At 39.2% G+C, this 27,836-nt stretch overlaps 1 protein-coding gene across 1 annotated transcript in view; it reads left to right on the forward strand.

Annotated features, from left to right (window-relative positions):
• The window catches only part of ACACA (acetyl-CoA carboxylase alpha), a 282,243-nt gene that overhangs the window by 205,473 nt on the left and 48,934 nt on the right, over positions 1–27,836 (forward strand). The window contains exons 43-45 of the mRNA XM_047080882.1: positions 52–149; positions 4,991–5,111; positions 5,941–6,051. Of these exons, the coding sequence (XP_046936838.1) occupies positions 52–149; positions 4,991–5,111; positions 5,941–6,051 (330 nt within the window). The remainder of the gene's footprint in view (positions 1–51; positions 150–4,990; positions 5,112–5,940; positions 6,052–27,836) is intronic.

The following is a 27,836-nucleotide window of genomic DNA, read 5'->3' on the forward strand; positions in this document are numbered from 1 at the left end:
GGTTATGTGATGATGGCAAATAATGAGTTAAAAACTATTTGTACTTCACAGGGATACAAATACTTATATCTGACCCCTCAGGATTATAAGAGGGTCAGTGCTCTCAACTCTGTCCACTGTGAACATGTAGAAGATGAAGGAGAATCCAGGTAGGTGTATATGTATGAGAATCATTTAGCCATGAATTAAAGAAAAGTGAATATGATCATTTCTTCCTCACTGTCCTGCTGATCATGACCTTGAAAGAGCAATGAAGATTGCTTATTATATAATCTGGAGGTCTGAGGTTTGTATCATAGCTCTACCACTAATTAACTGAAAGACCTTATCTTACTGATTAAGGTTTTTAAATTATATTTATTATATTTATTCATTTTAGAAAAGTTGGAATATCTAAACAATCATGAAGAAATAAAAATTAGCTACAAACCTACTGAGAAAGAACGTTATTAATGTATACTATAGTCTTGCTGTCTTTTCTGTATATATATGACTTTGTTCTACGTAATCAGAATCACAATAGAAAAACTCTTTTGTAATTTGCACTTTTCACTAAAAACTATTTTGGGGAAATTTTGTATATTCTTAAAATATTATTTGAGAATATGTTTAAGGGCTTGATAATATTTTATGATAAAATTTTATTTATTTAATAATAAAATAAATTTTATCTTTTTTGAACATTCAGACTATTCCAACTTTTTACTACTATATTCCTCAGCTGAGTGTTCTTTTAAATAAACTTTTAGGAATATCTATCATTATTCCCTTTGACCTATCTAAAAAGTAGAATTACTGGTCAAAAGATATGTCCATTTTAAAGATATTTTTGATAATTTCAGATTGCCCTCCCAAGATCTATACTCCACCAGCAGTATATGACAGTGCATTCTTCCCCTTTAATTTTTCTCCACTCTTGCCAATATTGATTATTGTCAATTAATAAAATAGGATAAAAATAGCAATTATTTTAACTGGTATTTTTGAATACTAGTGAGGTTTACCATTTTTACAGTCTGTCTGCAAGTACTTTCAGAATGTTAATCAACTATTACAATACCAATTATTGAGTAATTCGTACTTTCCTCACTTTTATAATAATCTTAATTCAGTTACTAGGCTTTGTATCAGTTTTTTGTGCTGTCTATTCTTGGGGTAATGCCACATTATTTTAACTGTTTTAATGGGGCACATTTCCTCGCATTCTTAATTTTTCCCCATTTTATTGACTCTTTTTGTCTTTTTGTATTAGTTTCATTGTTTTTAATTACCAAAAACTTTCCATAATGATTTTGATTCAAGTTACATTAAGTTTATTAATTAATTTAGGAAATCTGACATCTTCATAATTATTAACTCTTCCCAAGAAAAAACATGGCATGTTTTTCCTTTTTTCAACTGTATTTTTAAAAATTTTGTGGTTTTCTTCATACATATAGGTTATGCTGGAAGTTCCCACTCTGTCTTGGTTCATAACACCCTTGCTGTTTCAATAATTTTTTCACAGCAACTTTGAGCTAAAAGATATACCTAATATTTCTGTTTATTAAGTAGTCAGACCCAGAGAACTTCATAAGTATTTATACTCTAATAAATTAATAGTTATTTGAAAATATAATACACATAAATTGAAAGTTTTTTCACTTTTAAATAATTACAGTTACTTACTAATGGGATATTTGCATCTATATGAACTCTCAAAACTTGGATTTAGCTCGGATGTAGCCACCATTGTTTCTTGTTCTGCATTGATTTTTGTGTAGGACTTGGTTTTTTTGTTTTTGTTTTTATTTTTCCAGAGAAACTGAAAACCCAGCATTGCAAAGATAAAACATTGTCAAAAGGAATGTAGCATTATGTAATGTTTAAAAATGAACCACGTAATGCTGGTAGTTAACATGGGATCCAACAGATATTATATATCAGAGTGTTTCTCTAAAATATTTAAAATATCCTGCAGTGCCCCTGGCAGTTGACTGTGTCACCTGAGGTACTGTGGTGCACAGTGTAGGTACAAAATGGAGTTTGCCGTTTTTAAAATGTTTATGCCTAAATATTTTGCATTTTTAAAATTTGTTTTTTTATTTTTAATTTTTTTATTTTAGAGAGAGAGAGTGGGAGCAGGGGAGAGGAACAGAGGAAGAGAGAGAAAGAATCTTAAGCAGCTCCGGGTTCAGCATGGAGCCTAATGTGGGGCTCAGTCCCACAACCCTGGGATCATGACCTGAGCCAAAATTAAGAGTCAGACGTCTCTTCAACCAACTGAGCCACTCAGGCACCCCTATTTTTTTTTTTTTTATATATATGAAATTTATTGACAACTTGGTTTCTATACAACACCCAGTGCTCATCCCAAAAGGTGCCCTCCTCAATACCCATCACCCACCCTCCCCTCCCTCCCACCCCCCATCAACCCTCAGTTTGTTCTCAGTTTTTAACAGTCTCTTATGCTTTGGCTCTCTCCCACTCTAACGTCCTTTTTTTTTTTTTTTTTTTTTCCTTCCCCTCCCCCATGGGTTCCTGTTAAGTTTCTCAGGATCCACATAAGAGTGAAACCATATGGTATCTGTTTTTCTCTGTATGGCTTATTTCACTTAGCATCACACTCTCCAGTTCCATCCACGTTGCTACAAAAGGCCATATTTCATTTTTTCTCATTGCCACGTAGTATTCCATTGTGTATATAAACCACAATTTCTTTATCCATTCATCAGTTGATGGACATTTAGGCTCTTTCCATAATTTGGCTATTGTTGAGAGTGCTGCTATGAACATTGGGGTACAAGTGCCCCTATGCATCAGTACTCCTGTATCCCTTGGGTAAATTCCTAGCAGTGCTATTGCTGGGTCATAGGGTAGGTCTATTTTTAATTTTCTGAGGAACCTCCACACTGCTTTCCAGAGCGGCTGCACCAATTTGCATTCCCACCAACAGTGCAAGAGGGTTCCCATTTCTCCACATCCTCTCCAGCATCTATAGTCTCCTGATTTGTTCATTTTGGCCACTCTGACTGGCGTGAGGTGATACCTGAGTGTGGTTTTGATTTGTATTTCCCTGATAAGGAGCGACGCTGAAGGGGCACCCCTATTTTGTATCTTTTCTTGCTATTCTGATTGGGATTCTCCCTCCCCATTATATTTTTTAACTCTTTATTACTGATATTTTAGAAAGCTATTGATTTTACATATTTTTTTGTTAAAGCAAGTCATTTTTCTTCTCTAAGTTTTAGTTTCCCCATCTGTAAGATGAAGATCAAGTAAATTAATATTTGTAAAGTTGTTGGCACAGCACTGAGTACATAGTAAGCAGTCAAAAATCCTGGCTGCTATTATATGTAATAATGGAGAGGATATTACCTATCACACTGGATTGTTGTGAGGATCAAAAATTTTATATATATATATAAAATACTATCTATCTGTATATCTATATATACCCTATGCAAAGTGTATACACTATATATGTATTACACTATACAAAGATTTTTATTACAAATAACATTAAAATTTGGTACTACTTTAAGGAATGATAGTCTCAATAGTAGAAGACTCAGATCATAGAGCAGAAAATGGGAAATTTGTATTCTTTTTCATGTAATACAAAGGGAGAAGATGCCACTTAACAAGTCATGAATACCTGTGAAGCAATATGTAATCCTTAGGAGGGAAAAGATCTGCTTTGCAGGGACGGCTGACTATGCCCATGAGTGTTTGTGACTATATAGCATGTGAGCCTTCTGGAAAGGACACATTAACCCTCCCTCCAATTATTGTGGCTCATTAACCCCTTAAGGGAGATTAGCTTTACCTGTAACATAACTCTAGAATTTAGAGCCTAGATACAGAGCAAAAGGAAGAATGGAGAATTCCTGGGAGAGGCTAAAAATAGAAAGGCCAGGGAATCTGAGAAGCAGAAATGCAAAGCCAGAGGCCAACAGCAAGGGCAAAGCAAAAGAATTGGTGGAAGGTTAGAAGTAAGGAAAGAAGGGAACAGAGAAATATGGGGGCAAAAAAGTAGTTTAAGAGCCACTATGGGATATTTATTATTTCAATTTATAAAAGTATGCCTGGTGCCAAGCTTTCTGGGTACACACGGAACTGTAAATAATATATGCCCATCTCTGCTTCCAACTTTATATTTTTCCTCTCTTTTATTAGTTCCATTCCCCGTCTCCCACTTCCCATTATCAGCTATCACTCCTAATCCCCTGCCGAGAAGACAGACGAGTGGCTCCCACTGGATCTACAAGATGGTTTCTGGACAACTTGGCCAGCATTTCACTTCCATGCACATTCTACTTGCCCCTCTATTCAAAAGACTAGAGCCAGGATCCCTCTGTGTATGCACTTGATATTCACAAAGAGCAGGAATGGGAGTGCACTGTTTTGATCTTGCCCTTCATCCCTGTCTTGGAAAGAGAAAGGATTTTTTGACTTGAGAAATTGGCCTGAGCATTCTCACTATGCCTCTGGACTTTTTTATTCCTTTGTAACGTGTATCAAAAATTATTGATTTAATGGCTGTTGCTGATTATAGAGAGATATACAGTCGCCCTGCTTTTAAGAAACTTGTTCTAGAAAGTAAGAGAGGGCATCTAAAATCAGAGCGCCATCTATGTGTCAAGCCCTCTCTTTGTTCCTTTAATTTAACTTTCATGTCAACCCTTAGGTAGACACCATTATCTCCATCTTATAGAAGTTACTATTATCTCCAGAGTTACATGGCTATATGTGTCAGAGCAGGGTTTTAAACCTGTCTACTTAATTCCAGATTTTTCTCTTTCCACTATACCATATTGCTTCCAGAAGAAAATAGGCACCAAGCTAAGAAGGAAAGATACATGAATGAAAAGTGTAAGAAGAGTATAGAGCCCTGGCATTAAATAAGCTTTCAGTATGCTTTTAGCAGCCTTTTAATAGTGATTATTCTTTTAGTGGATTGTTGTTCTTGTGTTTAACCTTTATAATTTGGCATGGCTATATCCAATAGGTACAAGATAACTGATATTATTGGGAAGGAAGAGGGACTTGGAGCAGAGAACCTTCGAGGCTCTGGAATGATTGCTGGAGAATCCTCATTGGCCTATAATGAGATTATCACCATCAGCTTGGTAAATCTTATCAGAATGTGAAATTTTTGAAGAACTGACTGTGTGGCTAGGAGTTTTTTTGGTCCGATCTCTGCCATTCAGTCCCAAATGAGAACATTTCTTAAAAATTATCGATTTTAATTGTGCATGATAATGTAAATAATTGAATTTCCTAGAAAAACCTAGCACCTCATTTTAGCCTTTAGTTTAACTTCTTATTTCTCTAAATATTCTACGAGAATTTTAATAGCTTGAATTTCTTCTCTTAACTATTTTTCTTGTTCTTACCTCTAGTATAGATGCCAAGCATCTATGAAATGGGAAGAAGTATAAGAGAAATAAACGGCCTATGAACCTTTGTGTCTAATCCCCTTTGGTCCAATTCAGTGAATTCTGTACCTTCTTTTCTTTGACCAGGAAATTGTGGGGCTTTTTTAACATTGTTATTAATCAAGCAAACTTTCTTTTTTTTTCAACGTTTATTTATTTTTGGGGGGACAGAGAGAGACAGAGCATGAACGGGGGAGGGGCAGAGAGAGAGGGAGACACAGAATCAGAAACAGGCTCCAGGCTCTGAGCCATCAGCCCAGAGCCTGATGCGGGGCTCGAACTCACGGACCGCAAGATCGTGACCTGGCTGAAGTCGGACGCTTAACCGACTGCGCCACCCAGGCGCCCCAAGCAAACTTTCTAAAAAGCAATTTTTTTTTTCTATTAATGTAGATTTTATACATTTGTGCCTTAGTTCTTACAGCTTGGGAGGGGACATAAATCTGTGACATGTAGAATTTATTCTCTCTCTCTCTCTCTCTCTCTCTCTCTCTCTCTTTTTAATTTATTCTTTTTTAAGGTTACATGCCGGGCTATTGGGATTGGAGCTTACCTTGTCCGGCTGGGACAGAGAACCATCCAGGTTGAAAATTCTCACTTAATTCTGACCGGAGCTGGAGCTCTCAACAAAGTAAGTTTCTAGAGTCTGAGAGAAGTGTGTGAAGCTGTATGAAGATGATTGTGAATTCTTAATTCAAGATTCTGATTGAGGAGAAGCCTTTCAGTTCATGCCTCCCTGAATCTATTCCCCTCTATCTTCATCTTTCCTGCCCATTGCCTTGCTTACCTAATCATTCATTCATTCATTGTATTCAACAAGTATTTTGAGTACCTACTCTGTGCCAGGCACTGTTCCAAGACCTGTGGATATGTTCATGAACAATCCATGTAGAATTCTTGCTCTGAAGGGCTTACGTTCTAGTGTCTTTCTAGGAAGAGAATTAATTGAATGCTTTTTTTCTACCCTCCTTCCCTTTCTTTCATCTGTGAGTAAGTGAAGAGATCTATTCCCAGATGTGGAGCTGTCTCTGAAACATCTTCTGAACGTGTTGACAATATCATTTTAATGTTCTGAGAAATTTGTGAATGTAGAGGAAATAATTGGTAAATATTGAATGGAAAGATGGGTAGATGGATGCATGGATGGATTTCTGGGAAAGGGTATGACAGAGATTTATCATCCCTTCAAAAGAAATTCTTGTGCCTTTTCAATTCAAGCTCACGGGCTTTTCCAAAGGAAAAAAAAATGGTTGGTGAGGTCACCGCTTGTAAGAGTGAAAACTATCTAAGTATACCTGAATATACGAAAGACAGTGTAGTTCTGACTTCTCTGCAGACATAGGAAAATTATTTTCTCTCCAGAGCCAGGAATGTGTAATAGTCTGGGACTGGTTGGCTGACCTTGTGCAACTCATGTAACCTCTCAGCTCCTCAGCTTTCTTTGTCTGTCAAAGGGGGATAATAACTTACACGCTTAAATGATACAGTGGAGATCAAATGAGAAATCATAAGCAAAAGTACCTAGCACTTGGCACAAAGTGTTGGTCCTCATTACAATTTCAGTTCCCTTTTCTTCTCTCTTACACGATTTGATGATTTATCTTGTGGAGTTATATGCACGCTGAATTGTATCAACTACTGGGTTTACTGGACTTGTGCAAACTTTATCAAGCCTTGACTTTGCAGTGGAAGGATAGGAAGTAAGTGTCCTGTTACCTCATTTTTTAAAAGTGGATATATCCATTGGTCCAATTAGCTTTTGGAGATGTCAGAAATGAGGAGAATCGTCTGATGCAGTTTGCTCTCTGCATTCCTTAAGAGGTCTGTATCCTTCTCTGGGCTTGCTTTTCCCTCTAAGGAAAGGCAGAGCTGTGCTAACAATGGCAAACTTGCATACCCCACTCCCCTTTAGGAGAGTAGCTTAAAAATAGACATTGTGAACTGCCACTACTGAAGGAGATTATTGCAGTGGGAGAAACTGCTGAGAGTCTTAATTTTTTTTTTAAGTTGCTCTTTTGGATACCTTCTTAGGATGAGATATTGATGAATGTTGCAAAGAATTGTAGGTATGATTATCTGTAAAGATGGAATTTAAAAAAGACACGAGTATTCCCATACCTGGACAGAGAGCTAATTTCTGAAGGGTATTTCATTACATTTTCTTATTTTCTCCCTATGAACATGTTATGCACAAAGAATAATACACAAAGCAAAGGTATTGTTACTACTGCTGGGGGGTTTTGTTTGTTTGGTTTTTGTTTTTTGCCTAAAAACTTGCCAGTTGAATTTCATTTGTGTCATAAAGGAAGCATTAGGGAATTTTTCTTAAAATCTAGTTGAATTGTTCTGATGAGATTTATTATGTTCCCCTTCTTCCTAGCCTGCAGGGCTGCTTGTTAAAGGAGAAGTGTGGTTGCAGGGGAAAGGACAAGGAAAGCTGCAGCTGTAACTTACCAAACAATGCTCATTTCCAGAAGGACATGATCATTTGTAGCTGAAGGGAGTGATCAAGTTATAAAGGTTACCTAATCCTGCTCTGCCTGCTTCACTGTCTTCATGTCAGTGCCTCTTAAGTACACAGACGTGTTGTTGGAAGACACCCGATTTCATGCAAATTCATTCAGAACGTCCTATCCGCCCCTTTGCCTATCCAGTATGAAAAAGGAAACTATATGGAAGCTGCAAGCATAGATTGCTCCCTCTGACTCACTCCTTGCGTGTTTCGTCTTTGTGTGTACTAGTATCTTTCAACATCTCTGTGTGCCTTTCTTTCTGTGGTAATGTCTCTTATGAGTGTGTGCAGGTTACTTTGAGTGCGTGTCTCTTCCTGCGTGAGTGCTGGTCTCTCTTGTCTCTTTGTGTCTGTATCTTGTTTCCAGATCCCTCTCTTTCTCTCCGTGTGCCTCCCTGAGTATCCATATGTGAGAAAGTCTTTGTGTGTGTCTGAAAACACTGTAGAACCTCCTTAAGCCTTGACTATTTTGCTCGAGTATGCGTGTACCTGTGCAAAGTGGAAATGTAGGTGGTATATGCACGCTTTTAGACTGTAAACATTTGACCCCCGCCTTTTTGAGTCTTCATCCTTTATGTTAAACATTGGGGTGAAGAATAGGAAAGGAGGGGTGTGCGGAGGTTGTAGGAAAAAAGAAATCTGTGTGTGCAAGTGCCGATCCCGTTGACCCCTTTGAAAATTGAAATAATGATAATGCGCGTCTCCTGACTGCATCAAAGTATCAGCACATCAAAAGCCAGGAGGCATGAAATGCAAATGATAAAGTGAAAGCAGATGGATTGTGCATGATCGCCTGATGCCCAATGAATTTTAAAAGGTGCTGGTTTGCAAGGGGGGGTAGGGTGGGGGGTGGGGGTTGGGGGTGGGGGGACTGAAATAAACACGTTATCCCTGCAATTTTTTTTTTGTTCTTGACGCTCACTCCTGACAATATTTTTTCACACTTGAGTGAACACCCACTCCATCTCTCTCTCCCTTTCTCCCTCTCTCTTTCTCTCTCTTTCTCTCTCCTCTCCAATTCCCACCCTCCCCCCCCCCAACCTCTTACACGTCTCAGGTCATGTCGCTGCAGCTCCGGTGGAAATAATAAGATATAAACCACGAGGTTGTTATTTGCATAGAAATAGCATGGAGCCCCAGGCAGCAAGGGAGAAGGACACAGGGATCATTTGTCTAAAATTTTAATGAAAACTTTTGCTGAGGCAGAGATTTTTTTGAAACTTTCTTTCTCCCTGCTTTTCTCCTCCCCTCCCCACCCCCAACCCCCCCCATCACTGCTTTGACTTAACATGGTTCAATTTGAAGAGAAAGGGTTGACACACCACATATCATACTTCTGTAATACAGCAACATGTAAATTGTTTGTTCCTTTAATAGATATGAAGCTGGAGAGACACACATTCCCAACTTAATACATTGCATGTATGTGTCAAGCTTTTATGGCTACACTCCATCTCAGTGCACACGTGATGTTGCCTGTCGTTAGCCGACCTGTTTTTAATTAGTTCAGACCTTCCTACCTTTTTGCTTCCGAAGACTCTTACTTTGTAAAGGATTTCTTTTTGTAGCCAACAGTAGTAACCTGCAAATAAAATATAAATGCTCTGGCAGTTTCCTGTTTTTTACTTTCAGTGGTTTTACTGTACATTTACACATTTTATTCACAGGCACTGTCCTTTGCCACTGTGTCTTTTGTTCCAAGTGCTTCCTGCATTCATATTTTTATCCCTTTCCCCCTGTTATCTCAGTATTTGTATATTCTCTTTCCTTGTCTATCTTGTTCTCTGTTGCCTGTAGTTATTTGTAAAACATTCAAAATACTACCAAGTTGAGGAGGGGTGTAGTATCTGGGTTTTCATAAGTGCCGCACAAGATTTGCTATTTGAACAAAAGGCATTGGGCTGGTGATTAGAAGCAGTCTGGATGACTCTATTTGAAACTTAAAATCAAAATCAGTCCAGCCCCCTTGCTACCTTCTGGGGTGGGCTAGTGGTGTCAAGGCTGTTTTACAGATGGGAAGACTACAACAGTGAGAGGTAAAGTGACTTGGTTCCATTGGCAAAGACTAAATCTGCATCAGAACATGAACTTCCACGTCCTCAAGTTTTATTCAAGATGGGCTCAGTCCTAGGGTTAGGGTTAGGGTTAAGTGGCTCAACTGGTTAAGTGTCTGACTCCTGATTTCAGCTCAGGTCATGATCTCACAGTTCATGAGTTTGAGCCCCACACTGGGCACTGCGCTGACAGTGCAGAGCCTGCTTGGGATTCTCTCTCTCCTCTCTCTCTCTCTCTCTCTCTACCTCTACCCCACTTGCTCTCTCTCTCTCTCTCTCTCTCTCAAAAATAAATAGAGGCGCCTGGGTGGCTCAGTCAGTTGGGTGTATGACTTCGGCTCAGGTCATGATCCCACGCTCGGTTCATGGGTTCAAGCCCCGTGTTGGACTCTGTGCTGAGAGCTCAGAGCCTGGAGCCTGCTTTGGGTTCCGTGTCTCCCTCTCTTTCTGCCCCTCACCCACTCGCACTCTGTCTCTCTCTCTCTCTCTCAAAAATAAATAAACATTAAAAAAAATTTTTTTTAATAAAAAAACTTTAAAAAAAAAAAAGATGAGCTCAGTCCCCTCTGCTTAGTATCCACAAGGCCTGGTCATTTCCCTTTTTGTCCAAATGTCATGGGCATGATGACATAAATAAGAGAAGCTTGTAAGGGTCTGCTATTTCATGCCCCCCCAAGGTAGAAGACCATAGGTTCTTAGCTCTACAAACTGTAGGCTGTAGGTGGCAGATTTCTCAGAATGCCTCATTGAGTGGTAAGGCAGACCTGATGGATGTGATACTAACCTGCTGGAAGAGTGTCACGCTAGCCTGCCAAAGGCAGGCAACCAGTGTGCTTGGGGAACTGGTAAGTTAGATCCTTAAGGGGCTGAGACAGTTTGTACAGTCATAAACTTCTGAGTCAAGATGCCATTGGATATTTCCAGTAACTTTCAGATTTACTTCCCCTATTCCACCATTCCTGTTTCTACGTAATGTCTCTAATACATTAGGTGGTGGATAGGCTGGAAGGACCTAGTGTTGTAAGGTAACACTGATGTAGACCAGAGCCAGCTAGTCCTCACTCCATCCCCCAGACTTGAGGTATACACAGAGAAATCAGGATTTTCAATTTATAGCCTGTCCTAATTGTCTGTGGAGGTAAGGCATGTACCAATGACTGTGAGAAATAGGATTATAGATTCGTTCAGGAGTTGATATGTGACATTTTAAAGCTTCTGCGTGGGGTGCCCAGGTGGCTCAGTCAGTTAAGTGTCCAACTTCAGCTCAAGTCATGATCTTGCAGTTCGAGATCTTGAGTTCAAGCCCTGCATCGGGCTCTGCGCTGACAGCTCAGAGCCTGGAGCCTGTTTTCGATTCTGTGTCTCCCTGTCTCTTTGCCCCTCTCCTGTTCATGCTCTGGTCTCTCAAAAATAAGTAAACATTAAAAAAATAAATAAAAGATAAAACTTGTGCTTGGGGGGTGGGGAATGCCATAATCTCATCTCCCTTACCAAGATCAGGCCCCTGTTTCCACTGAATCTCAGGAAAAAAAAAATTATATGATGGTGTGGCTAGGGCTATATATGTTAGGTCCGTAGGGCCCTAATTCTAATCTTGTTTTTGAGACTTGATGCAAGTCCTCTGGATCTCAGTTTGCAAACACATTTTTATGTATTTGTGCAATATGAAATGTGAAGTTGTTGCTCACTCTGTTATGTGCAACATCAGAGCTCCTCCCACAAGCTTGTAGGACTGGGGACCTGCACTGTACATTCTTCATATGCACCCATGACTTTGTGACATGCAACATGAAAGAGTTACAGAGACTCAAGAAGGGAAGAAGAGAGGGGCACCTAGCTGGCTCAGTCGGTGGAGCAGGTGACTCTTGGTCTTGGGGTCATGAGTTTGAGCCTCACATTGGGTGTAGAGATTACTTAAAAAAATAGTAAATAAATATTTTTTTGAAAAAAGGAGAGATTATTTAGCTCTTGCTGTGAGGCAGCATTGTAACTTCACATAATTTAAAGAGCATGGACACTAAAGCCCAATTGCCTGGGTTTAATTCCTGGTTCTGCCACCTACTAGCTTGTGTGACCTTGGGCAATTTTCTTAGCTTTTCTGGGTCACAGTTGTATTAACTGTAAAATGAGGATAATAATAGTACCTATTTACCAGGTCTTATGAGGATTAAATGAGTTAATATAGGTAAGTCACTGACACTGTTGTAGTGTTCCCTAAGCTGAATTTAGGGTTCTTTCTCATTGCAACACATTGTCCAGACCCTGGAAAGGAAATATAAACACAACATCTTTCTGATCCTTTGAAGGCAAAAATTCCTTTAAGAAAATGTGAAATGTCCTTCCTCACCATGGCAGTACATTCATGTATTGACTTTCCCAATAGATGTTATCTAAAGACAATCACTGCACTTTGGAAAGCCATTAACGTCAGAGGCACCCTATTGGGTCCTGATAGGGCAGTATATGTGTCAGTCATCTGTCTACAGTAGTCCCTAAGGACTTGTTGATACAATAGCCCATAATCACTCTAAGGATCAGACCAGCAATTTGCATTTTTAAAAGTCCCTAACTACCTATTTTCACAATAGACAGTCCCTGTACTCCGGAAGCTCCAGATGGGATCGCTCTCCTTTTAAAGAGGGCATTTGAGCTTCCTTTCTGAGTAAGCCTCGCTTTAGCATTATGAATGAGTTCTCAGAAAGGATTGCTATGGGCACATCTTCTTAGTTTTCAAACCCTGGTCCCCTGGACCCCAATACCCACACACAAAATATGGGCAAACCCGCCCCCATTTTGTTTTTTCATTTGATGTTCCTCGGGTTTGGTAGAAAACTGTACTAGGTATGTTTGACTCCATCAGTGAGTCATGATCTACCCTCAGCCTGATCCCCAGCTGTCTGGTTTAGAGATCTTGCAGGGTAGAATTTCCCTTCAGAGCTCCATTAGAGAAGTTGCCTCTGACTAAGAGAGCCCTGTGTGGGTACAGTGGCTTGGAAACTAATGACTTGGGAGAACCTAAAACAAGTATCAGTACTGAACTTCTAGATGGAGTGAGTGCTCTGAGGCCCTGCCTAGGGCATTAAATACAGAATCAGGAATTATTATGTTTGACAACCTATTATAAATGCTCAAACTTTTTGAAGTTAACAAAACTTTTAGATTAAAAAAAAGGCAAACAAAAACTTTTCATCATTCTGCTCCCTGCATTTACTAGGTAAATAACTGGACTTTCTTCTGTTTGGGCCTCAATTTCCTTTTTATAAAATACATTTCCCACCCTAAGGTGAAGACCAGAGGATCTCTTAATCTTAAATTCTCTTGAATTTTTAGTATTCTGTTATGCTATATCTATTGATTTGTAGCCAGGGAACCATGTTAGGCTGGAGCAGAGAGAGAATAGATTGGGAAGGAGGGTAGGTAGGGTCTAAAAGTTGCTACAGGGGCACCTGGGTGGCTCAGTTGGTTAAGTGTCTGACTCTTGGTTTCATTTCAGGTCATGATCTAACAGTTTGTGAATTCAAGCTCTGCATCAGGCTCCGTGCTGACAGTGTGGAGTCTGCTTGGGAATCTCTGTCTCCCTCTCTCTCTGCCCCTCCCCGACTCACACAGTCTCTGTCTCTCTCAAAATAAATAAATAAACTTAAAAATATAAACAAAATAAAATAGTTGCTACATATTAGGGTGTTATATACTAGTGAGATTACATGTTAGTGATATATGAAGTTATTACATTGTAACAAGATTAGGAATAGGAGTTGTAAAGAATAGTAATTAAAAACTTTGTTAATCTCATTTCTTATCCATATTACAGAAAAATAAATGCGATGTGGTAGTGGTGGTGTTAATGATAACTATTGATGACAGCAAGTAGCCATAGAATTATAATTATCAGGAGTGGAAGATCCTCAAAAGTCCAACCACTCAACCATTGTTCAAATTTCCTCTGTAACATGTTACTGCCTAACATTCATTCAGTTATGCTTGAAAACCTCAACTGAAGGGGAGCTCAGTACTTTATGAGCCAATCCCTTTCATCTGTATGAAGTTCACATTTAGCTACAGCCTGTTCGATTGTACAGACCAATTCCTCTTAAAAAGTAGTGTTCAGAATTAACAAAGCAACTCCCAGTATTATGGTGTAACCTGTATGGAATTGAATGGAACCAAAATCTTTCCCATGTACTTTGTTTTCAGAATCTGGCTTTGTCTTTTTTTTTTTTTTTTAATTTTTTTTTTTTAATGTTTACTTATTTTTGGGACAGAGAGAGACAGAGCATGAACAGGGGAGGGGCAGAGAGAGAGGGAGACACAGAATCGGAAGTAGGCTCCAGGCTCTGAGCCATCAGCCCAGAGCCCGATGTGGGGCTCGAACTCACGAACCGCGAGATCGTGACCTGAGCCGAAGTCGGACGCTCAACCGACTGAGCCACCCAGGCGCCCCAGAATCTGGCTTTGTCTTAACAGATTAAAGATGAAAATGCTATCCAAAGATAGAAAGGAAACTGGATTCAGAAATAACATTCTTGCCAGCCAAAACGGCAAAATAAGTAGCAATTATAAGAGAACAGCTAAAATGTACACCAGTTGGAAGTACTCTGTAGGTTAGGGGTCTGCTGCAAGGTGTCATGCAAAGTTTTGAGAGCCTTATTATCTCCTGCTTCTCCACCACCTGACTTGTTGGCCCTGTACACAGTTGGAGGTTCTTGGGTGTTGTGTATTCTTTTTTTTTTTTTTTTACGTTTACTTATTTATTTTGAGAGAGGGTGGGGGAGGGGCAGAAGAGACTCCCAAGCAGGCTCTATACTGTCAGCACGAAGCCCGATTTGGGGCTCAAACTCACAAACTATGAGATCATGGCCTGAGCCGAAGTTGGTGCTTAACCAACAGCAGCCCAGGTGCCCCTTGGGTTCTGTGTATTTAGGTAAAACTGTATTTAGTTAAAACTCATTGGGTCCACAGTTAGGTAATACTTATTTCAGGAATCAGTGAAGATGACTGTAGACTGAGATACTCTAAAGCTCTAAGGGCACACAACCAAATCTAAAATGCTAGAATTTATTACCTCTCACCTCAGCAATCTCTGGCTCACTTTCTACGTGTAGCCCTTTGTCATCTCTCTACCCTGTCTCTGGAGTGATCCGTTTCAACTTCTAGCATTGTGCTGCTTCCTGAGTTTTAGAGTGAAGAAATACCTCTATCTCACAGATTCTGTGCCATGCAGGGTCTCTGCACTTTCTGCCTCTAATAAAACATTGTCCCGGGGCGCCTGGGTGGCGCAGTCGGTTAAGCGTCCGACTTCAGCCAGGTCACGATCTCGCGGTCCGTGAGTTCGAGCCCCGCGTCAGGCTCTGGGCTGATGGCTCAGAGCCTGGAGCCTGTTTCCGATTCTGTGTCTCCCTCTCTCTCTGCCCCTCCCCAATTCATGCTCTGTCTCTCTCTGTCCCAAAAATAAATAAAAACGTTGAAAAAAAATTTAAAAAAAACAAAACAACAAAAAAAAAAACAACATTGTCCCTAAACTCAAGCTGAGTGCCTTCTTAGGACTGTTAACAGGATCCCTTAAATGGAGCAGTTCAGCTGTTTCATTTTCCAGTCATTCCTATGTTATACCTTCTTACGCTGGATTTTCTTCACCTTTCTCTCTTTCTACAAATGTTTATAGCTCTGTCTTTGCAAATTAGCGTTCACTGGAAGCTTTGCCTATTCCGTTTACCCTTATCTTCTCCCCTTAACCTTTCTTCTCCCCAGCCCAAGCCTGAAACCCAAGGAAATTAGCTTCTCACCTCTGCTCCCCCATAAAAAAAAAGAAAAAAAAAAAAAACCCCAACCCATAGTCCTCCAACAGTGTCTTTTTCTTGGATTTGCAGTCAGCAGCCATCTCCAATAACCATCAGGCTGTCAGCTTTGCAGCTCCCCACTACCTCCCACCTCCCCCATCACTCACCAGAGGAAAAAGAGAGCCAGAGCAAGAGCTTGAAATATATCATGCAATAGTGTATCATGAATTTGTTGTGAATCACAGCAGTGAAGCAGGTTTATTTATTTCTGAGACCTTAAATCAATACAAAGTAGGTCTCTTAGTTCTGAAGCTGGGATGGAGTGTGAAAAAATGAGCCCATTGTACTCTTAAAACTTTGGGGAAAGGAGATGACAGCTATATAATTCCATTTACCAGGCACTAGGGGCTTTAATGTGAAGGTGACAGGGAGCTCTTTGTGCATTTAGAGCACCATATCTTCTAAATAAAAGATCTGTAGACTTGATAGTGGAGCATAGCTCCAAGTTTAATAATCTCCAAGCATTAGACCGAACCAATATGTTCCCAAGTCAGAGAGTTCCCCCCTAAACACTCATAAATTAAAAGTGCAAGAGCTGCACACATTGGTAGATTAGGAATGCAAGGACTCCAGCCTTTCCTAGGAGAAAGACAGACCTGGGCTCAGGCTGTGCGCAGACTGCTGTGTGAATATGATAAAGATGCAGGAAACGAGACTGTTTAGAAACCTGGCTCCTGGCTGTTCATCATTCCAGATGTCCCCTGTGCTGGATCCAAATCTAGCTATGTTCCCTCTCAGAGTGGCCACCTTCACATAGTCTAATCAGCTAATGTACACAGTCAGGAGTGTTGAATTATGAAAGGAGAATCTTTAAGAGCTGTTTGGATTGAACTACAGATTACCATGCCCAGGCTTCAAGTTCTTCTGGTTGATTCCTGACTGGTTCCTAATTTTAATAATGTCTCAGTGTCTGGAATTTAAGCCTTTCAAAATCGCATGCACATAAGAGAAATTGAGAAATCAGTGTTATTAAGGAAAAGAACCCACCCAAATTTCACTAACAGCATAAGATGCAAATAGAAGTGAGGACCACTGGAACATATAATCAAGTTTTGAATATCTTCATTTTCTATCTGACCCATTGATAAAATATGCCTTTTCTCAACAGATGAAGCAGGGTTATGCAGCTCAGTAGAGCAACCCTAATATAATATGACTTTATATTAGATAGAGTTGCTAGCTTAATTCTAGCTCAGGTAAGGAATTTTGAAATAAAAACCCAATGTTTGCACTAGGGAAAACTAAAAGGATGGGACAATTGAAAAACATTTTGTTTAAGAAAGCTGCTACACATTATAACACTAATGTGGAAGATTTCTTTTGCTTATGTTAGTTCGACTTGCTGAAAATATAAATCAAAGTTTTTGTAGAGCGCCAAGAATTATGGCAGTTCATATGCATTTATTGCATGCCTGTTATGTATAAAGTTCTATCCTTATGCTGTGGTTATGATTTCTGCTTTCATGGAGCTTCAAATTTAGACTTGAAAAACAGTTACAGGCTTTTCATGTGATCTAAAGGTAAAAAGTAAGGGGTGCCTGGGTGGCTCAGTCGGTTGGGCGTCCGACTTTGGCTCAGGTCATTATCTCACGGTTCGAGGGTTTGAGCCCCACATCGGGCTCTGTGCTGACGGCTCGGAACCTGGAGCCTGTTTCCTATTCTGTGTCTCCCTCTCTCTCTGCCTCTCCCCTGCTTATGCTCTGACTCTCTCTCTCTCTCAAAAATGAATAAACATTAAATTTTTTTTTAATTAAAAAAAAAAAAAGTAAAATTGCTGCCCACCAGATGTAAATGAGAAAACAGAACAAACAAACCCAGGCTGCCCAAGGGCGCCTGAGTGGCTCAGTTGGTTAAGCATCCCAACTCTTGATATTGGCTTGGTTCATGGAATCCAGCCCCACATCAGGCCCTGCACTGACAGCATGGAACCTGCTTGGGATTCTCTCTCTCCCTGTCTTTCTCTCTCAAAAATATATAAACCTTAAAAAAAAGAAAAAGGCTGCCAAGATGAACTGTTAAGTGCTACTCCACAAGAAACCAGACCCCAGCGAGCACCAGACTCTTTGCCTAGCCACTGGTGGGCACAGACAGTCACACAGCCCTCTGTCTTTCCACACCAACCTCACATCTTCTGTCCTTGTCAGAAAACCATTGGGATTTTTTTTTTTTAATTTCCATCTTTTGAAAGCATATGATAGAAGATTGTTATTCAGGGGATGCCTGGGTGTCTCAGTCAGTTAAGCTTCTGACTTCGGCTTAGGTCATGATCTCACAGTTCACGGGTTTGAGCCCCACGTCGTGCTCTGTGCCGACAGCTCAGAACCTGGAGCCTGCTTCGGATTCTGTGTCTCCCTCTCTCTCTGTCCCTCCCCTGCTTGTGCTCTGTCTCTGTCTCTCTCTCTCAAAAATAAACATAAAAAATTTTTGAATGGCTTAAATTTAATTAATTTTAAGAAATTTGAACAGAAATTTCAGCAAAAAAGATAGGAGGATGGTAAAAGAGCACACGAAAGGATGCCTATCGTTAGTCATTAGAGAAATGCAAATTAAAAACCACAATTAGGCACCACTAAAATAAAGGAAAAAAATTCTTTTGATAAAATTTTTAACTGACAATACTAAGTATTGGTGAGAGTGCAGAACAACTGGAACTCTTATACATATTAGTAAAAATGTGAAATAGTACAGCCACTTTGAAAAAGTTTACTCCAGCCATAAACAAGAATGAGAACTTAACCATTTACAACAACATGGATGAACCCGGAAGGTATAATGCTAAGTGAAATAAGCCAGTCAGAGAAAGACAAATACCATGTGGTTTCACTCATATTTAAGAAACAAAACAAAGGAACAAAGGAAAAAAGAGTCAAAAACCAGACTCTTAATACAGAAAACAAAATGGTGGTTGCCAGAGGGGAGGTAGAAGGGGGGATGGGTGAAATAGGTGAGGAAGATTAAAAGTACACTTATCTAGATGAGCACTGAGTATTATGTAGAATTGCTTCATTATATTGTATACCTGAAACTAATACAACAATGTGTGTTAATTATACTTCAATAAAAAAATAAAGTTTAGCATTCTTTTTTTAAAAAATAAGCATTTACAGGGGCACCTGGGTGGCTCAGTCAGTTGAGGGTCCACCGACTTCAGCTCAAGTCATGATCTCACAGTTCGTGGGTTCAAGCCCCGCATCAGGCTCTGTGCTGACCGCTTGCTCAGAGCCTGGAGCCTGCTTCAGATTCTGTGTCTCCTTCTCTCTCTGCCCCTCCCCCGCTCACGCTTTGTCTCACTCTGTTTCTCAAAAATAAATAAATGTAAAAAAAAAATTTTTTTTTAATAAAAAATAAACATAAACATTTACCGTATAATGTAGCAATCCTATTCCTGGGTATTACCCAAGAGAAATGAAAATATATATCCACACAAAAACCTGTCCACGAATGTCTATAGCAGCTTTATTCATAATTTCCCCGAATTGGAAACTACCCACCTGTCCACCAAGAGGCAAACAGATGAGCAAGTTGTGGTACTTCCATAAAATGGAATACTACTCGGCAGTTGAAAGGAACTACTGACACCTACGTCAGCATGAATGAATCTCAGATGTGTTAAACTAACTGAAAGAAACTAGACTCCAAATAGTATGTAGTATATGACTCCATTTGTAGAACATCCTAGAAACGGCAAAACTGTTAAGGCAGAAAGCCGGGGAGAAGGGAATGGATTATAAAGGAGATAAGAGAAAAATTTTTTTTTAATTCAAGTGTACTTGACATATAATACCATACTGGTTTCAGGTATATAAAGTAAGTGCTTCAACAGTTGTATACTACATTATGAAATGATCACTACCATACAACTAGCTACCGTCAGTTACCATACAGAGTTGTTACCATATTGTTAACTATATTCTCTATATTGCACATTACATTCCGATGATTTATTTATTTTGTAACTGGAAATTTGTACCCTATTTTGTCCACCCCCCACCACACACACACACACACTCATCCCTCTGGCAACCACCATTCTGTTTTCTGAGTCTGTTTGTAGCCTGTTCATTTGTTTTTTAGATTCCACATGTAAATAAAATGGTATTTGTCTTTCTCAGATTTATTTCAGTTAGCATAATAACTTTTAGGTCCATCCATATCATCACAGTTGGCAAGACTTTTTTTATGGCTGAGTAATATTCTGTGATACCCACATGCCACACATCTCCACTATCCATTCATCTATTGATAGACACTTAGGCTGCTTCCATACCTTGGCTATTGTAAATAATGCTGCAGTGAACATAGAAGAGCATGTATCTTTTCGAATTAGTGTTTTCATTTTGTTTGGTTAAATACCCAGAAGTGGAATTGCTGGGTCATATGGTAATTCTGTTTTTAATTTTTTCTTTTAATTTTTAAAAAGTAATCTCTAAACCCAATACAGTGCTCACACCCACAACCCTGAAATCAAGAGTTGCACACTTTACCTACTGAGCTAGCCAGGTGCCCCATTTTTAATTTTAGGAGAACTTCCATACTGTTTTACACAGTAGCTGCACTGGTTTGTATTCCCACCACCAGTGCATTAGCGTTCCCTTTTTTTCTCATCATTGTCCAACACTTGTCTTATTTTCTTGGTACTAGCCATTCTGACAGATGTGGGATGATAATCTTATTGTGGTTTTGGTTTGCATTTCTCTGATGATTAGTGATGTTGAGGATCTTTTCACGTGCTTGTTGGCCACCTGTATGTCTTCTTTGGAGAAATGTCTATTCAGGTCCTTTGTCTATGTTTTAATTGGATTGTTCATTTTTGTGATACTGAATTGTGTGCATTCTTTATATATTTTGGGTATTAACCCCTTATTGAATATATCATTTACAAATATCTTCTCCCATTCATTAGATTGCCTTTTTGTGTTGTTGATGGTTTGCTTCACTATGTAGTATCTTTTTGGTTTGATGAAGTCCCATTGGTTTATTTTTGCTTTTATTGCCCTTGCCTAAAGAGACCAATCCAAAAAACATATTGCTAAGGCATGTCAAAAAACTTACTCCCTATGTTTTCTTCTCCAGGGTTTATGCTTCTGGTCTTACATTTAAGTCTTTAAGCCAATTTGAGTATTTTTTTGTATATGGTGTAAGAAAATAGTCCAATTTTATTCTTTTGCATGTAGTTGTCAAGTTTTTCCAGCACTGTTTATTAAAGAGACTGTCTTTTCCTTATTGTATATTCTTGCACCCTTTGTTGAAAATTAATTGTGTAAGCATGGATTTATTTCTAGACCCTCTATTCTGTTCCATTGATCTATAGGTCTGTTTTTGTGCCAATACCATAATCTTTTGATTACTTATAGCTTTGTAATATAATTTGAAATCAGGAAATGTGATACCTCCAGCTTTGTTCTTCTTTCTCAAGATTGCTTTGGCTATTTGGATCTTTTGTGGTTCCATAGACATTTTAGGATTATGTGTTCTAGTTCTGTGAAAAATGCCATTTTGATAGAGTATTTTGATGGAGAGTCCATTGACTCTTTAGGTAGTGTGGACATTTTAACAACATTAATTCTTCCAGTCCGTGAGTATAGAATATCTTTCCATTTATTTGTGTCTTCTTCAATTTCTTTCATCAGTGTTTCATAGTTTTCAGAGTACAAGTCTTTCACCTCCTTGGTTAAATTTAGTTCTGGGCATTTTACTCTTTTTGTTGCACTTTGCTTAAGTGGGATGGTTTTCTTAATTTCTCTTTCTGCTGCTTCATTATTAGTCTATAGAAATGCAACAGATTTATGCATATTAATTTTATACCCTGGAACTTTACTAAATTCATTTATTCGTTCTAATAGTTTTTTTTTTTTTAATGTTTATTTATTTTTGAGAGAGAGCAGAGAGCAAGCATGAGCGAGCGGGGAGGGGCAGAGAGGTTAGACAGAGAATCCTAAGCAGGCTCCAGGTTCTGAGCTGTCAGCACAGAGCCTGACATGGATCTTGAACTCACAAGCCACGAGATCATGACCTGAGCTGAAGTCAGATGCCCAACCAACTGAGCCACCCAGGTACCCCAGTTCTAACAGTTTTTTTGGTGGAGTCTTTGGGATTTTCTGTAAATAGTATCACATCATCTGCAAATCATGACAGTTTTATTTCTTTTCTAACTTAGATGCCTTTTATTTCTTTTTCTTGTCTGATTGTTGTGACTAAGACTTCCTATATTATGTTGAATAAAAGTGGTCATGGGGGCGCCTGGGTGGCTCAGTCGGTTAAGCGTCCAACTTCAGGCCAGGTCATGACCTCGCAGTTCGTGAGTTCAAGCCCTGTGTCGGGCTCTGTGCTGGCAGCTCAGAGCCTGGAACCTGCTTCAGATTCTGCGTCTCCCTCTCTCTCTGCCCCTCCCTAGCTTGCTCTCTCTCTCTCTTTCTCTCAAAACATAAATAAAGCATTAAAAAGTTTGGGTACCACCTTATCTTGTTCCTGACCTTAGAGAAAAAGCTTTCAGCTTTTCATTGTTGGTGTATGGTATTAGCTGTTGCTTTGTCATCTATGCCTTTTATTGTGTTGAGGTATGTTCCCTGTGTACCCTTTTTTTTGTTGAGAATTTTTATCATAAATGGACATTGAGTTTTTGCGAAATGCTTTTCTGCATCTGTTGAGACCATGTAATTTTTTTTAATGTATATTTATTTATTTTGAGAGAGAGAGAGAGAGCTCCAGCAGGGGAGGGGCAGAGAGAGAGGGAGAGAGAGAATCCCAATCAGGCTCCACACTGTCAGCCCAGAGCCTGACACGGGGCTCAAACTCACAAACTGTGAGATCATGACCTGAGCTAAAATCAAGAGTCAGACATTTAACTGACTGAGCCACTCAGGAGCCCCTGATCATGTGATTTTTATACTTCTTTTTGTTAATGTGGGGTATCACATTCATTCATTTGCAGGTATTGAACTATCCTTCCACATGTATTATCCTTTTAACGTATTGTTGAATTCAGTTTGCTAATCGTTTTTTTGAGGATTTTTTGCATTTATGTTCATCAGGGATATTGGTCTATAAATTTTTTTGTGCTTTGGGCTTTGTGGTTTTGTTACCAGGGTAATGCTGGCCTCATAGAATGAGTTCATTTCCAATTATTTTATTTTATTTTATTTTATTTTATTTTATTTTATTTTATTTTATTTATTTAAATTTACATCCAAGTTAGTTAGCATATAGTACAACAATGATTTCAGGAGTAGATTCCTTAATGTCCCTTACCCATTTAGCCCATCCCTCCTCCCCACACCCCCTCCAGTAACCCTCTGTTTGTTCTCCATTTTTAAGACTGTCTTATGTTTTGTCCCCCTCCCTGTTTTTATATTATTTTTGCTTCCCTTATGTTCATCTGTTTTGTATCTTAAGGTCATCATATAAGTGAAGTCATATGATATTTGTCTTTCTCTGACTGACTAATTTCACTTAGCATAATACCCTCTAGTTCCATCCACGTAGTTGAAAATGGCAAGATCTCATTATTTTTGATTGCCGAGTAATACTCCATTGTATATATATACCACATCTTCTTTATCCATTCATCTGTTAATGGACATTTGGGCTCTTTCCATACTTTGGCTATTGTTGGTAGTGCTGCTATAAACATTGGGGTGCATGTGCCCCTTTGAAAAAGTACACCTGTATCCCTTGGATAAATACATAGTAGTGCAATTGCTGGGTTGTAGGGTAGTTCTATTTTTAATTTTTTCAGGAACCTCCATACTGTTTTCCAGAGTGACTGTACCAGTTTATATTCCCACCAACAGTATAAAAGAGATCCTCTGTCTCCACATCCTCTCCAACATCTGTTGTTGCCTACGTTGTGAACGTTTGCAGCTCTGACAGGTGTGAGGTGGTATTTCATTGTGGTTTTGATTTGTATTTCCCTGATGATCAGTGAGGTTGAGCATTTTTTCATGTGTCGGTTGGCCATCTGGATATCTTCTTTGGAGAAGTGCCTGTTCATGTCTTTTGCCCATTTCTTCACTAGATTATTTGTTTTTTGGGTGTTGAGTTTGATAAGTTCTTTATAGATTTTGGATACTAACCCTTTATCTGATATGTCATTTGCAAATATCTTCTCCCATTCTGTCAGTTACCTTTTAGATTTGCTGATTATTTCCTGCACTGTGCAGAAGCTTTTTATTTTGATGACGTCCCAGTAGTTCATTTTTGCTTTTGTTTCCCTTGCCTCCAGAGTCATGTTGAATAAGAAGTTGCTGCGGCCAAAATCAAAGAGGTTTTTGCCTGCTTTCTCCTTGAGGATTTTGATGGCTTCCTGTCTTACATTTAGGTCTTTCATCCATTTTGAGTTTCTTTTTGTATATGGTGTAAGAAAGTGGTCCAGGTTCATTTTTCTGCATGTCGCTGTCCAGTTTTCCCAGCACCACTTGCTGAAGAGACTGTCTTTATTCCATTGAATATTCTTTCCTGATTTGTCAAAGATTAGTTAGCCATATGTTTGTGGGTCCGTTTCTAGGTGCTGTATTCTGTTGCATTGTCTTAACTCTTCTTTAAATGTTTGGTAGATTTCACCTGTGAAGCCATCTCGTCCTGGACTTTGTTGGGAGTGTTTTGATTACTGGTTGAATTTAATTAATAGGATTTGGCCTGTTCAGATTTTTTTTAAGTTTATTTACTTAGCACAAGTGAGAGTGTGCCTCAGAATCCCAAGCAGGCTCTGTGCTGTCCATGCAGAGCCCGTCACGGGGGTTGATCTCACAAACCAATACCAAGAGTCAGTTTTGGTTGTAACTTCTCTTTCATTTTCATTTTTATTTGGGCCCTCTCTCTTTTTTTCTTGTTGAGTCTGGCTAACAGTTTATCAATTTTGTTTATCTTTTCTAAGAACCAGCTCTTAGTTTCATTGATCACTTGTGTTGTCTTTTTAGTCTATTTCATTTATTTCCACTCTGATCTTTATTATTTGCCTTCTTTTCACCAATCTTAGGCTTTGTTTGTCCTTTCTAGTTTCAGTAGGTGAAAGATTAGGTTGTTTATCTGAGATTTTTTTGTTTACTGTAGTTAGGCCTTCATTATTATGAACTTCTCTCCTTAGAACTGCTTTTGCTCTATCCTGTAGATTTTTGAACATTGTGTTTCCATTTTCATTTGTTTTCAGTAGCATGATGTTTATCCTCCACATGTTTCTGTTTTTTCCAGTTTTCTTCTTGTAATTGATTTCTAGTTGGTACCATCATGGTCAGAAAAGATGCTTGGTGTGATTTCAGTCTTTTTAAATTTATTGACACTTGTTTTGTGGCCTTACATGTGATCTGTCTTGGAGTATGTTCCATATGAATTTCAAAAGAATGTGTATTCTGCTGATTTTGTACGTGTATATATATATCCATCCATCCATCTGTCCATCTATCCATCTGGTATAATGTATCATTCAAAGCCACTGTTTCTTTGTTGATTTTCTGTTTGGGTGATCTATCCATTGATGTAAGTGGGGTATTACAGTTCCCTGCTATTATTGTATTACTGTCAATTTCTCCCTATATATCTGTTAATATTTGTTTTGTGTATTTTTGTGCCCTTGTGTTGGGTGTATAGATATTTGAAATTGTTATATCCTCTTGTTGGATTGATCCCTTTATCATTATGTAATGCCCTTCTTTGTTTCTTCTTACAATCTTTGTTTTAATATAATACTTGTCTAATATAAGTATTACTACCCCAGCTTTCTTTTATTTCCATTTGCAGGGAATACCTTTTTCTGTCCTTTTCACTTTCAATCTATGTGTGTATTTAGATCTGAAGTGAGTCTCTTATAGGCAGCATATAGGTAGTCTTGTTGTTTTTTTTAATGTTTATTTTGAGAAAGAGCGCATGGGTCGGGGGGGGGGGGGCAGAGAGAGAGAGAGAGAGGGAGGGACAGAGAGGGAGAGAGAGAGAATCCCAAACAGGCTTCATGCCCAGCGCAGAGTCCAACATGGGACTCGATCCCACAACCATGAGATCACAACCTAAGCTGAAATCAAGAGTTGGACATTCAACTGACTGAGCCACCGTGGTGCCCTGGTGGTCATTTTTTTATTCATTCAACCACTGTATGTCTTTTGATTATTTAGTAGATTTACGTTTCAAGTAATTATTGAGAGACATGTACTTATTGCCATTTTGTTGATTGTTTTCTGGTTGTATCTCTTGACTAATTACTGTAGATCTAGACGATTTTACTACTTTTGTCTTTTAACCTTCATACTATGTAAGTAGTTGATCCACTACCTTTACCGTATGTTTACCTTTACCAGTTAGATTTTTTTTTTTTCTTACATAATTTTCTTCTTTCTAGTTATGGCCTTTTCTTTTCCATTTAAAGAAGTCCCTTGGGGGGCGCCTGGGTGGCGCAGTCGGTTAAGCGTCCGACTTCAGCCAGGTCACGATCTCGCGGTCCGTGAGTTCAAGCCCCGCGTCAGGCTCTGGGCTGATGGCTCGGAGCCTGGAGCCTCTTCCGATTCTGTGTCTCCCCCTCTCTCTGCCCCTCCCCCGTTCATGCTCTGTCTCTCTCTGTCCCAAAAATAAATAAAAAACGTTGAAAAAAAAAAAAAAAATTAAAAAAAAAGAAGTCCCTTGGCACCTGGGTGGCTCAGTTGGTTAAGTGTCCGACTCTTGATCTCAGCTTAGGTTTTGGTCTCAGGATTGTGAGTTCAGGTCCCACATTGAGCTCCATGCTGGGCATGAAGCCTATTTAAAAAACAAAAACAAAAAACAAAAAAAATAAAAATAAAACAGTCCCTTTAAAATTTCTTGTAAGACTGGTTTGGTGGTGATGAACTCCTTTACCTTTTGCTTGTCTGGGAAACTCCTTATCTCTCCTCCTATTCTGAGTGATAACCTTGCTGAGTGGACTACTCTTGATTATAAGTCCTTTCCTTTCACACTTTGAATATATCATGCCACTCCCTCTGCCCTGCAAAGTTTATGCTAAAAAATCACCTCATAGTCTTATGGGAGTTCCCTTGTACTTAACTGGTTGTTTTTCTCTTGCTTCCCATAAGATTCCCTCTTTATTGACATTTTGATTATAACATGTCTTGATGTGAGTCTCTTTGGGTTCATCTTATTTGGTGTTTCCTGGACTTGGATGTCTGCTTCCTTCCCCAGACTAGGGAAGTTTTCAGCCATTATTTCTTCAAATAGGTTTTCTGTCCCTTTCTTCTCCTTCTGGGACCTCTATAATGTGAATGTTAGTATGCTTGATGTTGTCCCAGAAGTCCCTAAACTAACTTTATTTTTTTTTCTTTCTGCTGTTCTAGTTGTATGTTTTCCACTACTGTCTTCCAAATCACTGATCCATTCTTCTGCATTATCTAATCTGTTGCTGATTCATCCTCTTGTGTATTTTTCATTTAAGTTATTGTATTCTTTACTTCTCATTTGTTCCTTTTTCTGTTTTTTATCTCTCTGTTAAAGTTTTTACTATGTTCTTCCATTCTTTTCCTGAGTTTAATGAGCATCTTTATGATCATTACTCTGAACTCTTAATTTGGTAGATTGCTTATCTCCATTTCATTTAGTTCTTCTCCTGAGATTTTGTCTTACTCTTTCATTTGGAACTTGTTCTTTTGTCTCCTCATTTTCCTTAACTCTCTGTTTGTTTTTGTGTATAGGTAGATCAGTTTTATCTCCCAGTCTTGAAGAAGTGGCTTTATGTAAGAGGGTGTCCTGTGGGGCCAGTAGCACAAAACCACCCTGGTCACTCAGTCCAAGTACCTGCCCCCTCCTCCCCGCCCCAGGGTTTCCCCTGTGGGCTACACACACCTTCCTGTTGAGGCTGGGCCACAGTTAGTGCAGACTTGCTGGTGCGTGAGGCTGGCCCCTTGGAACAGGGGCCACTGGAGGAGAGGGGCTCTGGTGTTGGCAGAGACTACCCCCTGGTGTGACAGTGGGGGGGGAGCCACTTGGGAAGGACTCTGCCAGGGTAGGTGGATGGGGGCTGGGGAGTCCACAGGGCAATGCTGGGGTGTGGTGAGTAGTGCCA

The sequence above is a fragment of the Lynx rufus genome, unplaced genomic scaffold, assembly GCF_022079265.1.
Source record: "Lynx rufus isolate CCGP_SWC_20201006 ecotype Redwood Valley unplaced genomic scaffold, mLynRuf1.p SCAF_18, whole genome shotgun sequence".
Lineage (NCBI taxonomy): Eukaryota > Metazoa > Chordata > Mammalia > Carnivora > Felidae > Lynx > Lynx rufus.